The sequence below is a fragment of the Telmatherina bonti genome (genome assembly GCF_933228915.1).
Source record: "Telmatherina bonti genome assembly, chromosome: 18".
Lineage (NCBI taxonomy): Eukaryota > Metazoa > Chordata > Actinopteri > Atheriniformes > Telmatherinidae > Telmatherina > Telmatherina bonti.
The window spans coordinates 11,455,514-11,476,984 of NC_136616.1; the positions used below are offsets into that span (position 1 = coordinate 11,455,514).

The 21,471-nt window shown below is 42.0% G+C and overlaps 1 protein-coding gene across 1 annotated transcript in view; it reads right to left on the reverse strand.

Moving 5' to 3' along the window:
- arhgap36 (Rho GTPase activating protein 36) overlaps window positions 1-13,044 on the reverse strand; it is a 101,728-nt gene extending 88,684 nt beyond the window's left edge. Inside the window, exon 1 of the mRNA XM_079257390.1 lies at window positions 12,934-13,044. Within this exon, the coding sequence (XP_079113516.1) occupies window positions 12,934-12,951 (18 nt within the window). The 5' untranslated portion in view covers window positions 12,952-13,044. The remainder of the gene's footprint in view (window positions 1-12,933) is intronic.
- Window positions 13,045-21,471: the final 8,427 nt, after the last annotated feature.

Here is a 21,471-nt window from a genome sequence, read left to right on the forward strand (position 1 = left end):
GTCAGGTTTACCTTCATGGCAACTGTGGGGGGAGTGGATTTTATTTCTAACTCGCCCATTTAAAAGTAATTTAATCTAGAAATTTGGCATATTTAGGGGCGTGTCCTTTTGATTGACAGGTACCCAATCTCCCGCTTCAAGTAAGAAGAACGTAAAACAACCACAGTTTTTAGCCGGTTAACAACGTGACTTAGCTTTAGCCTGCTTACCTCCATTAGCTGGTTAGCTCCTGTTATCTCCAGGTTAGCTCGGTTAGCTCTTAGCTACAGAAAGCTCAGAGTTCGCTCGATGTCAATCATCCACCATGACGCTCACAGCCCCCCTCTCAGCTCCACCTCTTTGCCCATATCTGTATTTTCCGGGTGAGACAATGTGATGCACATGCCTCTGCCAAGATGGCGATGGTAGGAACCGCCCACCGAGCTTCAACTCAGCTTTTCAGAAAAAATTAAATGGATGGAACTTATGATGAAAAAATCCAGGAGAAAATACACAACTACAAACACTTTTCTCTGATTTCCAAACTTCTGATGGTAAATTACTTTTCATATCTGAGGTATCTGAGCTGAAACTGTAATGAAGAGTTGGTTATACAAAGAAAAGATTAAACGCTGTCTTTAGTATCTCCTTTCATATCAGAAATACGTTCCTTGTGAATGTCCTTGACGCCACAGCAGCTTCGGACCAAATCACCTGGACAACATTAGTTAAAAAACTGCTCATGAGAGTCAATATTCTGCGAAATGACCATTGAGCAAGAAAATAAAAAGTAGGAAGGAGAAGAGAAAACAGCTTGTGTGCAAACAAGCATCATGCCATTCTCTCCAAAGACCAAACAGCATCAGCATCACTGTACCAAGACTGAGACAGTTTTTGGTAGAATTGTCAGGAGAAAACTGAGAAAAACTTTCTATCTTTACTGTTGTTGGTCATTTAATTATCTCTCTCTGACAACCACCAAACATAGAAGCCAGGCAATGTGGTCCTCCTGCAAACAAATCAAACTGATAAAGCAACAAGGGTTAAAGCTGGGCTAGGTAATGTTGGGGAGCTAGCAAGATGTAAAAGTAGCGCCTGTTTTGGCTCCTCCCCTTCTGGTTTTGCTCCTTGCGTGATCCGAGGCTGTTTTCTGACCTCCACCAAGGAGGTGATGTTTTTACCGATGTTTATCTGTTGTGTTCAAGATAACTCAAAAAGTTACAAATGGATTTTAATTCAATTTTCAGGAGTCCTTGTAAATGTGAAAAGGAAGAACTGATTTAATTTTGGTGGCGATCCAGATCACCGTTTGGATCCAGGACCTTTTTAAAGACCTTGGTTGAGATTTGCACTCTGAGTCCTTTTCTAGTTCGCAGGTTTTCCCACCAAGGATTTTCTCTTTCTCGGCTGTTTAGCAGGAGGAGGCAAATAAACCAGAGCCGTGTCTGGAAATCCTTCCTGCATTTTCTCAGCCATGTTTGCCTTCCGAGTTTCTTCTTCACTACTTTGTATTTTCATCCTAACACGCTGTTTATATGCAGGGTGTGGCTATCAGGTATGCACTGCAGGAGGGGAGCCGGGAGAAGAAGCTATGAAATATAAGAAATGAACAACTTCATTTAGACCCGAACGTTTGGATTGTTCAGAGTTTTTACAGATTTACAGTAAACTGAGGGCTCTAACTATGTTTCTTATTGTTCATGATTACAGAATGTACAGACTACTATCAGGACGAGGAACCACTTCACCCAGAGCAGGATTACCTACCCCACCTTTAAAGCTTGAACAAACTAGTCTTTCAGGTTGTGAGATGGTGAAAAATGTGAATTTCAACAAAAAAAATCAATGGACAATCACACTGTGTGGTTAAAGACCAGTCTGTCCTGAGTACAGACTGTCCGTTGCGTCACGTTAAAATTACACGCACGACATGCAAGACAGTCGTTGTGCTCACAAAAACTGAGAAATAATCAGATTCCATCATCCAGATGATGCAGGAAAAACTTGTTTCGATAAAACTCACAAAGGTTGGCTGATCTGCAGTGTGTTGCCTAGAAAGAAACCACAGTGCAGACATGATGTAGAAACAGGCTTGTTGTCACGTTGTTTGTCCACCGCAGGACACACAAGTTGACTTTTCATCTGAAAAAAGTAAGAAAACCCTCAAACCAACAGCAAACCTACTTTGGAGAACAACTCATTAATCATCACCAGTTAAGCTTTAACAGCAATGGGAACGTGTTTATATAACTGTATGTAAAGAAAAGCAGATTTTGCAGAGAAAATCTTCACAATTGGAGCCGACAGCAAGATGACGAAGACGAGGATTAGTTAAGACGAAGCCTGCAGCTGGAAATGACCAGTCTTCCTCTCTTTATGTAACTGGAAGCAGGCTGATGACAGATTACAGACTGTTGATGAAGAAAACACCCTGAAGGCAAAATCTCTTAAATCTTAAACCGCTGCTGCAGTCTCACACTCACACACACACACACACACACACACACACACACACACACACACACACACACACACACACACACACAGGACGAAATATATAAGTTAAAGCTAAAACGTTAACTAAATGGTGTCATCACATTTTTGAGTTTTCTGTTTAAATTGTTGCAATAAAAACTGAATTTTATTGTCATTTAACAGAAAAATGTCCCACAGATCTTGGTAAAGTCTCTGTTGGTGCTGAATGAAACGTTACAAAGTCGGTGTTTAACACGTCCCAGTTTGAACTTTGACAGATTTTCGGCCTGTTTGGAGACATTCTGGACTGTGTTTACTTGACCGCCTGCCTTCACCATGTAGAAGAGTCAATGTTTTGCTAGAATGCAGCAAGAATTCATGCTTAATACTTTCATGAAAGATTCATTAAGCTTGACAGGACAGTTTAGAGCAGCTGCTGAGGCGGCACTCAGAACCGCCACAGATGCAGTGGAACTGCAAATGTCCTTGAACGTTTTTGTGTAAGAGTCCTTTTCTCACATCTGTGGTTTATCACCTGGTTGCATCAGGTGACGGTTGGCTGGTTGTATATATGGACATGTGTCTCTGTGTGCATGTCTGAAGAAGGGCTGGTGCCGAAACCTCACATTAATACTCTAAGAAGCCTTTTCTGCTTTAATTCTTCATCTTTAATGACCTTTTGGGTCCAGCACCAACCATTACTCAGCTGTCTGGAGAAATACTGAAACCACACAGGAGTGTGATGTCCATGACACACAGAAATCATCAGTCAGAGGTGCCTTCATGCAGGAGAAGATCTGCACTTGGACTAAATAGATATTTGCATCTGAATCACTTCTGATTTCAGAGTTAGTGAAACATTACAAATGACATCATGGCAGCAAGATTTAATGTAGAGTCCTGGATCTGATGCAGACCTGCAGGACAGGATGACTGATGATGATGATGATGAGGAGGAGGAGGAGGAGGAAGATGATGACTCCAGCAATGAATATTTTAAATTCCAAAAGTTTAAAAGTTTGCTCATTTCAAATGCAATTAAATATATTCATATCATTGTGGGTTTTATGTCTTTTTATGTCACATATGATGCTGTGTGATAGTAAATTATTTTCTCTAAAAACAAGTGATATAAAACCTAAAAAAGAAAAGAAAAGAAAATTAAAATAATAATAATAATTACAATAATAATAATAATAATAATAATAACAATAAAAAATAAAATAATAATAATAATAATAATAATAACGGCAATAAAAAACAATAAAAATAAAATATTAATAATACTAATACTACTACTACTAATAATAATAACAAAAACATTTATTCAGGATTAATTCTACATTTATTATTGTGAGATAAGCTGCTAAGATATTCTAAATAACCCTAAAATCCCTGCAAGGAAATTTCAGTCCAGATAAAACTTGACAAGCTAAAATTGACAGTATTTTAATGGTTAACAGTGAAAAAAAAGAAAAGAAAAAAATCTATAGTGGCTAAACAGGAAGTAAATAATTCGTCCATTTTCTGAGCATGAACAACATTAAATTACTGAAACAAGATGGCGTCTCCAAACAGCACATGATGATGTGATCAAATATCACACGGACGTGGGAAAAAGTAAAATGTCTCCTGCTAAAGATCAACATGTATGAACCAAAGTCTGCCATGACACATCTGACTCTCACTAGGACCATCTACAGGCTGAATTTTCCATCTACATGACTGAGGGAATGAGAATAAGAGTGGAGACGGAGGTTGTTTTGGACCTGAAACGAATCCATCAGAGAGATTGGCGCCGCAGCCTGAAAACAAACACACGGACTCGGACTGCGTCACGCCCTCGTGGCTCCCCTGCTGTTGACCCACCCTCTCATCTCCGTCTGAATCTTTGTTTCCACCCCATCTTCAAGTCTTTTTCCCCTGGTGACGTGTTGGCGTTCAGTACTAAGCAGCAGCAGAGGAAAGAACCACAACACGAGTGGATTTTCTACAGAGCCGGTCATCAGACTTTTGATCTAAATGCTTCTTGATAATGCGAGTCAGTCACAACCAAGTCCAGGATTTTATTTCATTATTATTATTACAGCAACAAATCCACTGCTGCACATTTTAACTGAACTGATCTACGTTCCTACCCTCACATATGGTCATGAGCTGTGGGTCATGACCGAAAGAACAAGATCTTGTATACAGACAGCTGAAAGGAGTTTCTTCCTCAGGGTAGCCGGGCTCTCCCTTAGAGATAGGGTGAGGAGATCAGTCATCCTGTAGGGGCTCAGAGTAGAGCCGCTGCTCCTCCACATGGAGAGGAACCAGTTGAGGTGGCTCAGGCATCTGGTCAGGATGCCTCCTGGACCTCCCTGGTGAGGTGTTCCAGTCACGTCCCTCTGGGAGGAGACCCCAGGGAAGACCCAGGACACGCTGGAGGGATTATATCTCACAGCTGGCCTGGGAACGCCTTGGGATCCCCCCCACAGAGTTGGCAAATGTGGCTGGAGAGAGGGAAGTCTGGGCTTCCCTGCTTAGGCTGCTGCCTCCACAACCCGACTCCGGATAAGCGGCAGAAGATGAATGGATGGATGGAAATAAAACTCTTTCTTTGACTTCTTGCAGCTTTACCTGAGCTTTGTTCTCCTGGGTTGTTTCAACATCACGCCGATACCTGCCATATGGTTACCTGCAGTAATGAGTCAGGAAACGTGGCGACATAATTTCCTCTCAGGCCAATGAGGAGAAACTAGTAAAGATCGGTTGATTGCAGATGATGGATCGAGCTGTCTGAATCGTCTGTGTGAGCAGCAACAGACGGTACAGGGGATGGCGGTCAATGATTGGCTCATGTGAGGGATGCATGCCTGACTGGACAGAGCCAGGTGAGCGTTGCTCAGAGAGAGCGATAGTAAAAGACGACCCAACAAGTTGGTCCTTCTGGGAAACGTGTCTTGCTCTGTCGCTTTGCTTCCTCTGACAACATCCTGTCGGGTTTCTTTGCTGACTGCTGAAAATGGCCAGCGTGCTATAAGCTGCAGATGTGTGACGTTACAGCTGCAATGTTTCATCCACACATAAACATGTTTCATCCACACATAAACATGTTTCATCCACACATAAACATGTTTCATTCACACATAAACATGTTTCATCCACACATAAACATGTTTCATTCACACATAAACATGTTTCATCCACACATAAACATGTTTCATCCACACATAAACATGTTTCATCCACACATAAACATGTTTCATTCACACATAAACATGTTTCATCCACACATAAACATGTTTCATTCACACATAAACATGTTTCATCCACACATAAACATGTTTCATTCACACATAAACATGTTTCATCCACACATAAACATGTTTCATTCACACATAAACATGTTTCATCCACACATAAACATGTTTCATCCACACATAAACATGTTTCATCCACACATAAACATGTTTCATCCACACATAAACATGTTTCATCCACACATAAACATGTTTCATCCACACATAAACATGTTTCATTCACACATAAACATGTTTCATCCACACATAAACATGTTTCATCCACACATAAACATGTTTCATCCACACATAAACATGTTTCATCCACACATAAACATGTTTCATCCACACATAAACATGTTTCATCCACACATAAACATGTTTCATCCACACATAAACATGTTTCATCCACACATAAACATGTTTCATCCACACATAAACATGTTTCATCCACACATAAACATGTTTCATTCACACATAAACATGTTTCATCCACACATAAACATGTTTCATTCACACATAAACATGTTTCATCCACACATAAACATGTTTCATCCACACATAAACATGTTTCATCCACACATAAACATGTTTCATTCACACATAAACATGTTTCATCCACACATAGACATGTTTTCATGTGTGAGTGGATCCAGTAGCTTAGTTACCAGCGATGTAAATGTGTTTTTTTTATTACATATTTATACTTTATAAAAGGCCTCATTCAAAGAGAATGAAAACTTTATTGTAGTAGGAAGATTAAATACCAATAGACCTGTAGATTTGAATGATTTATATATTTATTTTCTGTCATTGACCTTTGATTTGGTAACACACCAAAACAGATTTACAGCAGAAACAGATGTGTGCTACTCAGCTAAAATATGTTGTTAATGTGAAACACGTCATTATGAAACCCGTTCACACGGCAGACTGTATGCTGCCAAAATGTACCATAAAAGTTAGGTTCTGAGTGATTATTGTTAACAATAATAACAATTAAAACAACATGCTGGTTAAAGTGTTGCTCAGTTAGGTGTTCCCCCACCTGTAGCTGTCTTCATCGTTAAATGATGGTTGGATATAAAACGCACCGTTTTGCCTAACGAAAGGCTTATCTGGCATTGCTGCTGGATGCGATGCATATGACCAGCAGGACTTATTGGACCATGATGATGTATGGATCGTGAGCCGGTTCTGACTGCCCCGTGATTTGCTCCTGGACCTCAGGCCTGGTTTTACAGAGACGCACCAGGAGGCACGTCAGTCCGTTTGCAGATGGTGACAACACTGGTTTATCTGTCAACCGCCGCCTTCCAGAGCGAACTGGCTGATCGGTAGGGGGGTTTCGGTGTTACCCTTCAGCCATGATGTGTTAGACGGTAACATTGGTTTGTCACAACGATACGTTCACGTTCCATGAAACATGAGGACCAACTGTTAATCACCTGTGATGGAGACGTGCTGCTTGGCGGTGTAGTGACTGATGGCCTGGGTCTACCCATGCAACACACAGCAGTGTGAGACCCAGACCTGAGGCTGGAGGACAACTGGCGACTAGAAATGCCAACTATATAAACACACAGCTGCAGGTCCCAACCCATTGTCCAACCTTGCAGGAGACAGTGGACATCCCGTCAACCAATGGCTGCTCACTTCTATTCCCAACAGCGAGGAACTGAAGCCCACTTGCACCACAGCCAGGACTGCTGTGGTGAAGTCGGTCATTGGGCTGCCACAGGATAAAGCCGGTGTCACACACCTGCAAATGCGCCGTCTTCTCCGTTACAGAAGATGGCGTGTCAGGAGAACATGCCGTAACCACCAAGTTGTCCCTAATCTCGATTTGGATCAAATGCTGCAGCTGTACGGCAGCGTCTCTGAGTGGTAAAACGTTCGCGTTGTCTGTTTCTCTTCAGTGTTACGTCCATTTCAGTCCAGACTGTCTTTGTTTCCCACAATGCCTTGGTCATCTCGCCAGTGGCGCCTCTGTGAAGACGAAGCTTCTACTGCAGTTCCAGCTGCAGGACCACCAACACAGCTGGAACACCCAGAAACTACGGAGAAATATTATTTAACCCTTTATGGGGCAAATGACTATATTTTCTTTCATATTCAGCATGAAACTGTTGTTTTTATTAATGTACCAACAGAATGGAGGCTTTTGTTCATGCCAGAAGGACATTTTCAGGTTAAAATTTCTAATTTCAAGGTATTTCATTGGGTGCCATATAAAGGGTTAACACTAAATAAACAGATTCCTCTCACATCTCCACATGTTCATTATATAATCTAAAACTAAGGAATGAATTGTTTGCTTAATCTGGTGCCTCATGTCCAACAGGATCTCAATCTTCCCAAAAAGTTCAGCTTCTTCGCTCTCCAGATTCATCTGAAGGTAGATGAATATTTATATTTATTTACATGACCTTTGAAGGCACCGTGTGGTCAAATAAAAGAAAAATACATGCAAACATATGCACTCCATTTCCAGCTGTCTATATACGGCACCTGCACTGATCTTTCCTATGCATCATATTTATCAGACTTGTCTTGCACAGTGTGTTTGATTTTAATCTAGCAGCGCGCAAAGACCAACTTTCCAATTGCAGAAAATAAAAATGAAAGCAGAGTGAAGCTCGAGCACTGATTAGTGACCAAAAAGGGAAAAAATAGAAACAACATCCCTCTTACATAATCCATAAACCTTAACACAAATCCAAACGTTTAAAGTTTTTTGTAAGATAAATATTGTTTATGGATTGGTGGTCAAACAAAAGGATGCAACAGATTTTATTTAGCATCCAAAACAAAAGAAAGTTTGGACAAAATAAAAGAAAAGAACAAACACATGTGCCATCCTCGCCTCAGGAAGTCAGCGTCATGCACATGCATTGAGCTTCACAGAGCCATTAACGCTGCAGTCAGAGTCACAAAACTAAACCATGAAATATGATTGAGCTTTACAGATGCAGAGAAGGAGGGGGGGGCAGCTGCCACAGCGCGAGGAAGCGGCGCTGAGACCAGAGACGACAGATGGATAAACTGATGCAGCTGTGTTATAACGTCTGACAGAAAGAACGCAAGACGGAGAGCAAAATGTGTGCTGGCAAATCTAAGATTTATCTGGGCTTCGTTTTATAAGTCGTGGCCAAGCGGTGCTCCAAAGCAGAAGTCAGAAGCTGTCGGTCCCAAAGACCCGACTGCATCACAGCACTTGTGTCCACGCGAGTCCGGCATCTATGGAGGGATATCTGAGATTTCCTGTTTACTGCAGCTGGACAGCAGACCGCTTACATCTGTCTGTACGAAAAAGCCTCTTTTCACAAATTAAGACACTTCTTAAACAGTCAAATAAAAAGAAAACGCACAGAACTAATCAATTATTCATTCATTCTCCAAACCGCTTAGTCTGATTAAGGGAAGCTGGAGCCTATCCCAGCAGCCTGTGGGCGACAGGCAGGGTACACCCTGGACAGGTCGCCAGTTCATCGCAGGGCCACACAGAGACAAACAAGTCACTGCTATGGGTAATCTAGAGTAACCAATGGACCTACCATGCATGTTTTTGGACGGTGGGAGGAAGCCGGAGTACCTGGAGAGAACCCATGCATACATGGTGAGAACATGCAAACTTCACACAGGAAGACCAGTGTCCAAACCCAAACCCTTGAACCAGCAACCTTCTTGCTATGAGGCCACAGTGCTAACCACCCTGCAACCCTCTGATCAATTATTTTTATCAATATATGCACTTGCAAAGAATGCAAGAACCTCATTGAATATTAATGAAAGTTATATTTACATTCAAATTAGATGCAAACATCTTTTAAAGGAAAAGGTTTGGAAGGAGACACTTCAGAGATGCACAGTAACCAACAACAACTGTGTTTTCTACAGAATAATGCTCCCGATAGGTTTCAGCTGCGTAATGTTCAGCGACAGGTCAAAGCAGCGTAGCTTAGCGAACATGCTAGCAGTTAGCAGCTTGTAGCTCGCTAAAGCTTTGACAATGATGTCAGAGAGGGTTGAACTTTATGTAAAGTAATAAAAGAAAAGCCAGAGTCCACTTGTTTGTTTTTTTTTCCACCAAATTAATGTGAACCACTTACAAGAAAGACTCTGATAAATGCAGCAATAAAGTGATTTCAGAGCTGATTGTGAGATGCCGCTATTAAGTTTCCTTTAGATAAAGCATGCTGCCGTGCCATTTGTTATGTAAACCTGCACCAATCAGCCCACATTAGCCTGAGATTCAACAGGCTGCTGGGCAGATGCAGAGCTACGGATCTGCAGTCTACATAGCTGATATGAACCTAAACAGAAATGCTGTGTTGGTTTTTACATTGTGTGATGAACACCTGGAAGGAACGGGAATATTTTGCTTTATTTTAGGTTAAAATGCAGCCCCTGCTTGTTGCTTCCATGAAGAAAAGGGTGAAAAAATCTTGAGTTTCAGGAGTTTCCAGCCAAACAAAAAAACCATTTCTCTTTTCTATATTTTATTTGTGGGCCGTAAGCTGAGTGTTGTTTGCTGGGTATACTTGTTGGGTATTACTTCAATCAGCACTATGAAATCAACAGAGAAGCCTTTCAGTCAGACGTGGCTTGACTTTTTGGGGGGGTGCAAGAGGAAATGAATGAGGATTTGGGGTTATTAAGAATAAGTGTGAGCAGATTTTCGATGACGGTATAATGAAAACAAAGCAATTTGAAAAGATTTAATGAAAGATGAAAAGGCAGCATGTTTCAGATTAAGTATATTTATCATCTGTGCTTCAATACATCCTCTTTCAGTTCAAGTATCAGAACTCAATAAAAAGTTTGGTGAATGAAGCTTCAGATGAAGGGACCATGACACCTGCAACTTTTTTTTTTTTTTTTTTTTAAATAAAAACAGAGTTTTCCCTTCCTGCTTCTATAATAAGGAATTTAACTGGCAGACAGGTCCTTTTTTATTAAAGAAATTTGATCCATTGATTGTCAGCAGTGGGATTACATTCATAAATGGAGGAGTTTTGGCATTTTGCACTGTTCAGGTGTGTGTTAATGCTAAAGAGGAAAGACATTGGCGAAGATCTTAGACAAGCTGTTGTTGCTGCTCATCGGCCTGGGGAGAGTTATAGAAGTCATCTCTGAACTATTTGCCATCTTTCATTTTCCTCACATGTAAACCTCTCAGTGACCAAACTCTGTTGTTTATCATGCATCTCACAGTTCCATATATTCCAAATGAAGCACATCGCACCCAGACTGCAGGTCTACTTGTGGTTCCAGATTCTCCAAAAGTACGATGGGAGGAAGAGCCTTGGGCTATCAGGCTCCTCTCTTATGGAACCAGCTCCCAGTCTGGGAGGCAGATACACTCGCTACTTTCAAGATCAAGCTTTAGAACGTCCTTTTTGATAAATATTATAGTTAGGGGTCTCATCATTCCTTGTTATGCTGCCATAGGATTAACCTGCAGAGGGGCGTCCCATGATGCACTGAGCACTTCCTTTTCATCCAGCTGCTCCTCATCTTCTATGTAGAAAAACAGTGTGACATTATGGGCATCATTAATGTATTTCTCCTCGTCTTCCTGGATAAAAGTTGCACCAGCGCAACCAGTCCAGGCAGATGGCTGCCCTCCGTTCTGCCAGAGGGGTTTCCTTCCTGTTAAAAGGAGGTTTTTTCCTTCCCACTGTTGCCATGTGCTGCTCAGGATGGGGGATCGGATCAAAGTCCAGATCCAATGCAATCTGTTGGTTTTCCTTATTTAGGCTTTTTATTATGAACTGACTGGAATTGATTGGTCTGTAAAGAGTCCTGAGATGACAATGTTGGGAAGTGGTGCCATACAAATAAAGCTGAAAAGAACTAAACATTCACAAGTGGAGAACATTCAAGCCTTCTTTCTAAATGGAACAATCCCAGTGAGTTCACTGCAAGGCGAGACTAAAAAGGTCCAACAGATAAACCGCAGTCTGTTCAGATCTCAGTTAGCATTTTAATGTTTTCTTTTAGAGGAAACAGAGAAAAATAGAGACTTGTTGGGAGGGATAACCACAAGAAATCCTCACACTAAATTACAACATGGCTGCTTTCTAAGAAACAACACACAAGGTCTTTAGACAAGACTAAAGTCTAGATGTTTGCTAATAACGTACACCTCAGTAACTGTGTGGGGATCGTGGAGCATAAACGCCTCTGCATATCAGTATGTTTGTGTCAAATATGAGACTATCTGCCTGCAAGCTGAGGTTTGGTCAAAACTGGACCAAGCAACGGGTCCAGATCCCCAAAACTGGACCAAGCAACGGGTCCAGATCCCCAAAACTGGACCATGCAACGGGTCCAGATTCCCAAAACTGGACCATGCAACGGGTCCAGATACCCAAAACTGGACCATGCAACGGGTCCAGATTCCCAAAACTGGACCATGCAACGGGTCCAGATCCCCAAAACTGGACCATGCAACGGGTCCAGATACCCAAAACTGGACCATGCAACGGGTCCAGATACCCAAAACTGGACCATGCAACGGGTCCAGATCCCCAAAACTGGACCATGCAACGGGTCCAGATCCCCAAAACTGGACCAAGCAACGGGTCCAGATCCCCAAAACTGGACCATGCAACGGGTCCAGATCCCCAAAACTGGACCATGCAACGGGTCCAGATCCCCAAAACTGGACCATGCAACGGGTCCAGATCCCCAAAACTGGACCATGCAACGGGTCCAGATCCCCAAAACTGGACCATGCAACGGGTCCAGATCCCCAAAACTGGACCAGATCAGCAACACGATGCACAGCAGAGTCTAGCGTGATGCCATGGCAATGACCTCATGGCTGGAAGTAACAGCAACTATCACATCATTTCAGCAACTTCAAGCATTTAACAGTTTGTTTTTTCATGCTGCTGGTCAAACTGAGTGTCATCTTCAGTGTACAGTAACACGACAAAGCTATAAAAGTGTAATAAAAATGAATGATTTGCAAAAACATGAGGAAAGTGTTGAGAGAAGACTCAGAAGTGAAAGAGGGTCCGCTTTCTCCTTTCCCCTGCAAACTTTGGACCAGTGCAGGTGTTGGGAAGTGAAAGAGGCAGAATATTTAGTTTCCCAGGACTTATCTGTTTGACGTGCAGCCTGAAGAGACGAAGATGGAAAACACACACGGACACATGAGAGGAGAGGCTGGAAGGTCACCTACCATGTAGTAGAAATGCATGTCGGCTCGCACAGCTCAGTCTCACACGTGCACGGCTGAGATGGTGGATGTGAACGCAGGCGGTCCATCCAGCAGGAGCATTAGTCACTCTGGGTGTGTGTGTGTGTGTGTGTGTGTGTGTAGCTCAGGTAGACCAGAGTAAAGTAAAAGTTCCTCCTCTAAGTCTCCTTCTGCCTTTTCAGCTTCTTCTTCTCTTCTCTAATGCTGCTGGGTTTTTTTCTTCTCTCTTGCACTTGACGTTACCTCCCCCCCTCTCTCCCTACTCCCCCCTCCCAGCCCTCCCCTGTTATTCTCCTCCCCCTCCTCCTCCACCTCCTCCCTCCCATGTCCGTCCCTTTTCTGTGTTTTGGTTCCTCTTCCTCTCCCTTTAATGTCTCTATTTTCTCCTCTTTGTTTTCTTCTCTTCCTCTTCTTCATCAACGTTTATTTTAATCTCATTATCTGTCGTGTCGTCGTCGTTTCAAAACATTTCAGTTGTGTGGAAATTAATTATTAATTAGTAAAACATCTGAGGCATCAGATGTGAGTTTTCATGCTTCTCTTAATTGCAGATGGTTGTCAGTTCTTCCTGTGCTAGCTGCTCTGCGTGTGTGTGTGTGTGTTTATAGATAGTGTGGCATGCTCTCTGCTGTCAGAAACAGGAAGAATAGTGCTGACGAGAAAGCCTCTTCCTCTGTGTGTGTGTGTGTGTGTGTGTGTGTGTGTGTGTGTATGTACCATCCTGCATCAGCAAAATGATCAAATGCATGAGTGTGTGTACTTATCTTTATAAGGAAGTGTATTCACATAACATTTTCCTCAGCCGTCCATCTCTAAAACCGAACTAAGACACAGAAGCCGAGCGCTGACCTGAAAGCGTCGGGGTGTGAAGCTCACACCCTGAAAATGTCCTCATTAATAATTCTGAATAAAAAAATTCAGAATGAACGTATTCTACGAGTTTACATGAAGATATTAATTCTGAATGAATGTTTACATGAAACACGTCCTCACTTAATTCCTCTTTAGAGCGGCGGGTTGGGAAGGGTTCTGATTGGACAGAAGGTGCACGTGACGTATGACGTATACCAGAAATAAACAAAGTTGTCTCCCTGCTTCTCGTCTTTTTAGTCGTAACTTGTAAAAAATACATAATAAGTACCAGTTTCGCTACTATTTTTTATTATAAATGTGAAGTAGCAGCTCAACACGAGCACACTACTTCACTTTCTGCAGCAACTGAGAAGGAGAAGAAAGATAGACCACCGAACACGGGAGGTAAAACAACGTGCGTCATCGGGACAGGACAAGGTAACGAGCATGCTCAGAACGACCGGAGTTAACTTAGGAGTGGGATGAAGGTTTACATGACAGAGGAATTAAATAGATCAGAATTAAAATGCGAATAAACCAGACACTTACATCGGAATTAAGTTTAATTCCTAATAGAAATTTGCGCTAGGAATTAAGTGTTTACATAGTCATTGTTTATCAGTTTAAAGCGGCATTAACTTTTATTCGGAAGTAAACAGGAATTAAAACTCCAAGTCATAATTGTCTAGAAATTATCAGTCTGTCATAAAGACAGACTGACGAGGACAGACACATCTCTGGCATTCAGCTGATAAAATGCATGTGAACGTATCCATCATTTAAATTAGCCTGCTAGCACACATCAGGCAGTCACAGCTAGCCGACAGCATTTCCATCGGCTCGACACACATCCAGGACGAGCTACGTGTGAGTTACGAGGAGGGTAAATAACGACGTCTTTCAACCATTAACACCATCTTAAAATAATGGTCTAAGTTGTTTATTTCAAGGTTTGCTAAAAACTCAACCAGAAAATCTTTTGGTGGTTTTTTTAAAAACTTCCTAAAAAAATTACTTTGATACTTAACAGACTATGAATTAAGAGGGAGATGATGTGAAAAAGGAAGCAAAACACTGCACTTGTCTCGGTCACTAAGCAACTAAAGTCAAGCAACTTTTCTTTCACCAGATAATTACGTTTCCCAAAAACAAAGAATGAAGAAACAGAAGATGATTCACCCTGATGTGTCACAGACGAAGTGTCAATCGTGCAACGAGATCTGTTCACGACAATGCTTCATTAAAAAGTCTTTCGGTTTCATCGGAAAAGTTAAAACGATACAATATAGACACTGCATGTGGCAAACAGTCACTTATATGTAAATAAATAATGGAGAAAGAAAGAAGCTCATTCAGCCCCACTTTCAGAGTTGTGTGTGTGTGTGTGTGTGTGTGTGTGTGTGTGTGTGTTTAACTACATAGATAAAAACCAACAGTTTGGATGGGTCAGTAAACACAAAGGTCTTTCAGCCAACTTAGTAGAAAACACAACGAGGCTTCAGATGAACGAAGCTGCTGGCTGCAGCTGCAGACCAACAAACAGGCAGCTTGGATCTGAGAAAACTGCTGAAATGAAGAAACTATACACACATAACTAAACTTACGGTTTGAAAGCTGGTGAAGAATAAGAGAAGTGGTGGCCCCCGTCGTCTCTGTGGAAACAGCATAAACAGCTGAGAAAAGTCCAAGTTCACACACAACTCAAAAGCTTTTACTCACCACAACTTTTTTCTGGCCGAACGACGTCTTCACAGAGGAAAAGTGGAAGTTTCTACCTTAAAGAATGTAATGAAACATATTTATTAATTTCTATGCAGTCATAAATGTCTGTCATAAGTTCTTCTTCTTCTTCTGTTGGATCCCGGACAGACAGGATGAGACTCTTGCCCCATCTAGAGGCACAAAGTGGAATTACAGGAAGCTATAATCCCCCTCCCCAGTTTTCCCAAGTTGTTTCAAGTTCATCTGCAGTTTTTTTCACATGACTGGTACTTTGGTCAAATCAGCTGATAGCTACAGCTGTATTTTTATATTTTAAACATATTTCTACATGTGCATTTTAAAATATTATAGTTTAGTTTTGTTTTGTTTTTTTTCCAAAATGAGAAAATACAAACTTATGTGACGACGCGGCGTTTCTGGTTTCAACTCATCTTGGTTTTAGGATGAAAAAGAAAAAAACTCCAATCCTGAGGAAGTGTTTCTGAGATTAAATGAGCAATATTTGAACCTAAAATCAATCTTTGTTTAGCTCTCTTACTCTGTTGCCAGCTGTCCATATGGTTGATTAGTTTTTAATGTTTTCTGCATTTTCTGTACAAACTGTACATATTCTAGACAAGGCTGTACTGACATTTTTCCACCACTAAAGGACTCCAGAGACCAGTAAAATGAATAAATAGTCACCGTGGGTGTGTTCTTGTTTTTGTTATCACCCATGGCCTGGACTGATATAATTACTGGCCTCGTTGGGACTAAACATCCTGGTGGAAGCAAAGTCATGTCTGGAGTCCGTCTTTGTTTATTTAAACTGAACCCCAGACTTTAATAAGTGTATTTGCACTAAACACTTTGTTTCCAGTATTTTTATACAAAAAAAATCACCATTACTTTTGTTGTTTTGATAGATGATTCCACTGCAGCCCTCACCTGGTTTTGTAACACACATCAAAATGTCTCAAGTCAGAAACTGAAGCGATAAACAGATCATCAAACTTATTCAAAACATACAAAATACTTTGGTGAAACCTGAACAGACACAAGCGCGGGGGCCACAGTTTTACCCCCACAGATGAAAAATGATCTTCAGCTTGAAATTTGATTTGAAGGTTCAAGTTCAGGTTCTGATAGGAGTCAGTCGTCATGGTGAAGCCCTTTTTCTTGGCTAAAATGCATCAGAGCCGATGTCATCAGTCCTACTGAGGGCCACTGAGTTTGTACTTCTGGCAACACACACACTTATGAGGACATTAGCTGACAAAGCGAAAGGATTTCTGCCGGATCTTTCAGTTTTAGCTGCAACAAAAAAGATTTCCATAAAAGACCTGCAGAGAGAAGGCAGAGCGCTGTGAAGCAGGTGAAGACGAGTCCGTTCTGGAGGGAAGTGGAGCTAATGATGAAAACAACCATGATGCCTGGATCTCTGAGGGCTTCAAGGATCTTCATGCAGACACAGACATTGGTTTTAGACTCATTCCAGGTTGGAACCCACCTCTATTTACACGTAAAAGCAGAGACCCACGATGACCTAACCCTAACCCTAACCTACGATCACAAATCTTTGACTAGCTCATCGTAAAGTGTTCAAGACTTTTTACATTTTTTTTAGGTCAAGATTCAACAAAGGGCTGCACAGTGGCGTGGTGGTTAACAGCAAGAAGGTTGCTGGTTTGATCCTGGGCTGGGGGAAGGTTTGGTCAGTGGCCTTTGTGTGTGGAGTTGGCATGCTCTCCCCAGGTATGCGTGGGTTCTCTCCGGGTACTCCGGCTTCCTCCCATCATCCAAAGACATGCATGATAGGTTAATTGGTTACTCTAAATTGCCCCTAGGAGTGAGTGTGAGTGGTTGTTTGTCTTGCGTGGCCCTGTGATGGGCTGGTGAGCTGTCCAGGGTGTACCCTGCCTTTCGCCCGGAGACAGCTGGGATAGGCTCCAGCTTCCCTGCGACCCTTCATTGGAATAAGCAGTTAGGATAATGAATGAAGATTTAACAACTCTGCTGCGACTCTATTAAAATCTTTAAATGATAAATAGAAAACTGTTTTTCACTATGTGTCAGACTGACAACATGCACATTATGATGTTCAGGTTTTCAGTTGCTAGTTGATACAAATAGCTAATCGGCCAATCACACGGCAGCAACTGAATGCATTGAGGGAAGTTCACACTGAGCATCAGGATGCGGAAGAAACGGGACTTATGATACTGTGAACATGGCGTGCTCATTGGTATCTGATGCTCTGAGTATTTCTGCTGATCTGCTGGGATTTTTACACACAGCCATCTCTAGGGCTTCCACAGACATGTCTGAAGAAGAAGAAGTACTATCGTGTTGAAGTCAGAGGTCAGAAGAGACTTGGCAGACTGGTTGGAGATGACAGAAAGACAACAGGAACTTAAGTAACCACTGGTTAAAATCAACAGATGCAGAATGTTTTCTCTGAATGCACAACATGTTGAACCTTTTAGCAGATGGTCTCCATCAGCAGAAGTCCACACTGGGTTCCTTTCCTGTCAGCTAAGAACAGGAAACTACAATTCACACACACTCGCCAGAACTGGACATTGCTGGTCTGATGCTGGTCGACACCTCATTCAGATGGTAGGATCAGAATTTGGTGAAAACATAAAAGCATGGATCCAACCCACCCATTACTGCTGGTGGGGGTGCAATAGTATGGGTGCTATCAATCACAGTTTATCCATCTACTGATGGCAAATTATCTCCAACTGGTGACAATGAGCTCACTGTGCTCCAGTGGTTTCCAGTCGCCAGATCTTAATCTACCAGAGCAACTTTGTGATGTAGATCAAATAATATGTCTTAATATGGACCCAAATCTCTGGTAAAGGTTTCCAACACCTTGTCAAATGTACGACATCAAGAATTTAGGAAGCAGTTCTGAAGGCAAGAGGAGGTCCAACCCAATACTAGCAAGTAGTAACTAATAGAGTGGTTGTGTGTACTGCATGTCTAACAGTAAGTTATCACAGATATTATGTGATTGTCTGTGAAACTCCATAAACTTACCTATACCAATGTTCCTCTCTGCAAAAGGACCAGCATGCTCAGGAAACAGCTGGTCATTCTGAGAGAAAGACCAGCTGCACTACTCTGCAGCGAGACCTCATCATGTGGCCTGGGGAGGAGAAGAGAGTCCTGCTGATACAGCTGAACATGCCTGGGAGAAGAACAGTACAGCTGCAGTTTTTCTTCAGTACTCCGAGCCAGCAGCAGAGTGTAGAGGGGCTGGCTGGAAAGCCAGGGTTTACCCCCTGATGGTAGACTATTGGGGACCAGTTTACAACCAAGCTGCTACAAGGTGAAGGTGTGGAAGGCTCAAGTCTGAGGAAAGGAGGTGCTGGGAGAGGACATGGAGAAAGGACACTACTGCTACTGGATACGTTGAGGAGACATTAGCTGGGAGAGGGTCTGGGCTGCAGACTGGAGAATGAGGCAGGGCTAGATGTTGGACGGAGCTGGATGTCCAACCCCACCCCCTCAACCTTTAGATTGGATTAACTCTAACCCTAACCCTAACCCAACCCAACGCCCATTTGACATCTAACTCTGCCCAATATCCATTTTGATTGGATTAACCCAAACCCAAACCCAACCCAACGCCCATTTGACATGCAACTCTGTCCAATGTCCAGCTCCATCCCATTCTCCAGGCTTGCTGTGGGTCAAAACCCAGTGAAAGGAGCATCAGGGACATCCCCAGTGTGCCACTCGTCCCGCCGCTGGGGAATGTACTGGGTTAAAGGGCGAAACGTCCGTGAAAGGCAGCGTCTAGCTGATGATGACCCTTCAGCAGACTTAATGGCGAAGCTGCGACAACCAAAGAGGCCAAAGCAGAAAACGCCACTAAAATATGAGCCAAGACCACACAACATCCTGTCATCCCATCATAAAGAAATGGTTTTTAGACCAGTTAGACAGTTTTCAAGGATGAAATTGATGAGGTGGGTGCCTGTTTTTCCCTCAAGTAACATTCGGTAGTGAAAGCAAGTGAGAAAGAAAGCACACCAGCCAAACATCTCGTTTTTAAGCAAGAAAAATAATTTATTTATAATGATATTATAATTTCATCACATTGGCATTGCATAGCTGCAGAGGGAAGCGTTTGTGTGTGACGCCACCTCGCAGCTACAGATCACACCAGAGGATATGGCAGGAAAACAAGGATATTTAATACATACACGAAATATTCCTTTAAATATGTCTTTTTTTTTCCATTGAGGAATATAAAATATAGAATAATTCCAATAGCTGTCTATGTCTTTGTGATCATCTCTGCCTTCATGAGCTGCCTGCACAGCAACGACACTGGCGTTTAAACTGGATATCGGGTTTGTTTGTTTCGCTCTGCTTGGAGTGATGGATGCCCCTGAAACACAAGTCATGGGATTAAATTTATAGCCTTCAACCGTTCCAACTGGCACCAAACTGGAGCTGTTATTATCTGGAGGTACGAATCACGTAGAAAACATTGGTTTCTGACATTAAAACCTTATTTATCTGACATCTTGTTTAAGTATCTTATCTTTTATTTAAGGGGATGATTTCTTTATTTTGAAGGATTAAATTTCAAACCAGTTGGTTTCAAGTCAAACCTTTGACACAAGCCAGACCTCCAGCAGTTCGGCACTGCGTTGTGCTTGACTTTAAGCAGGGCTTGCTAAGAATCTGTCACTTCGATTTGGACAGCAGGTGTCTTAATAATTAGCTTTTTCTGTGCTGAAGATTTTCTTGACATTATGTGCAAACTGTGTCAGCAGAACACACGGTGCCAGTCTGCTTATGAGCTTGTTGATGGAACAACAACGCAGGCTCTGGATGTTTAGCAAAATGTCACCCATTCTCTGCTGCGCCACTTCTTGGTGCGTAAAAGCATTTTTAAAAAGAGCTGTTAGAAATAAAAACAGATGGAGGTAAAATGTGTTGGAAACAGCAATTTTCTTTTTCTCATACTGATACCGACTTTGGTCCACCATTTGGTCTCATTGTTCCCAACAACCAAATTATTACATAACTTTATATTCTGAATTTTATTTTACTTTCTGAAATTATTCTCACGACTTTCCAGCTTTTCCCCAAAGCTTCTTTTCCATATGCATTCCATGCAAAAAGGCGGCCTGTCCAGACTAAAATAATCACCATTATTGGTGTCCATAAAAGGACACCATGACAGTGTCCTTTTCAGCTTCTTCACACCTTGTGGAAATTTCCTGGGGATGCAACCATGAGCATGAAGAGGGCTTTCAGACTGAATATTTTGAGTCAGAATGGCTGAGATACAGCAAGAGAAGGTGATGGAAAAGCTGGTGGAATGTGTGTGAATGGCAGCATGGTGGTCTCCATTTCCTTCCACTTTTTCCCTGCAGCACGCCTACAGATGGTCCGACAGACTGAATATTCACCGTACCCTTTATGTCACGTCTCATTTTAGACAACGGTCGTTTAGATTTGCAGACTTCTTGGAGGCAGAGACAAATAAACTCTTTGGTAGCTTTGAAAATATTGCTCCCATTAGCAATAAATGTGCTTATTTGCCTTTCCCAAAGCAGAGAGGTGGAAAAATGAGCAGTGATGTTCCTGTTGGTTCTACAGCTGCACAATTTAATGATGAACCCAACCTGTGATGCCGTCTCTGCCCCCAAATTAACTACGTCTAACTGTTAACTGTTGGAAAACTCACATCTTTTCTTCTCAATATTGAATGAAAACATTTTTATTTAACAAAAAGCCTCTTTTCTTTTACCCATGTAGCCATGTTGCTGCTTGATTGTACCCTTCGTGGCTTCATGCTTCCAGAAAGTCTGCCACATGTCAACAGAATGTACAAATATGTAAAAACACACGGCGAATTGCTGACAGTGACAGCACACCGGTTTTTAGACTTTTTACTACTACTTTTACTTCACCTATACTTTTCACACTGTTTTT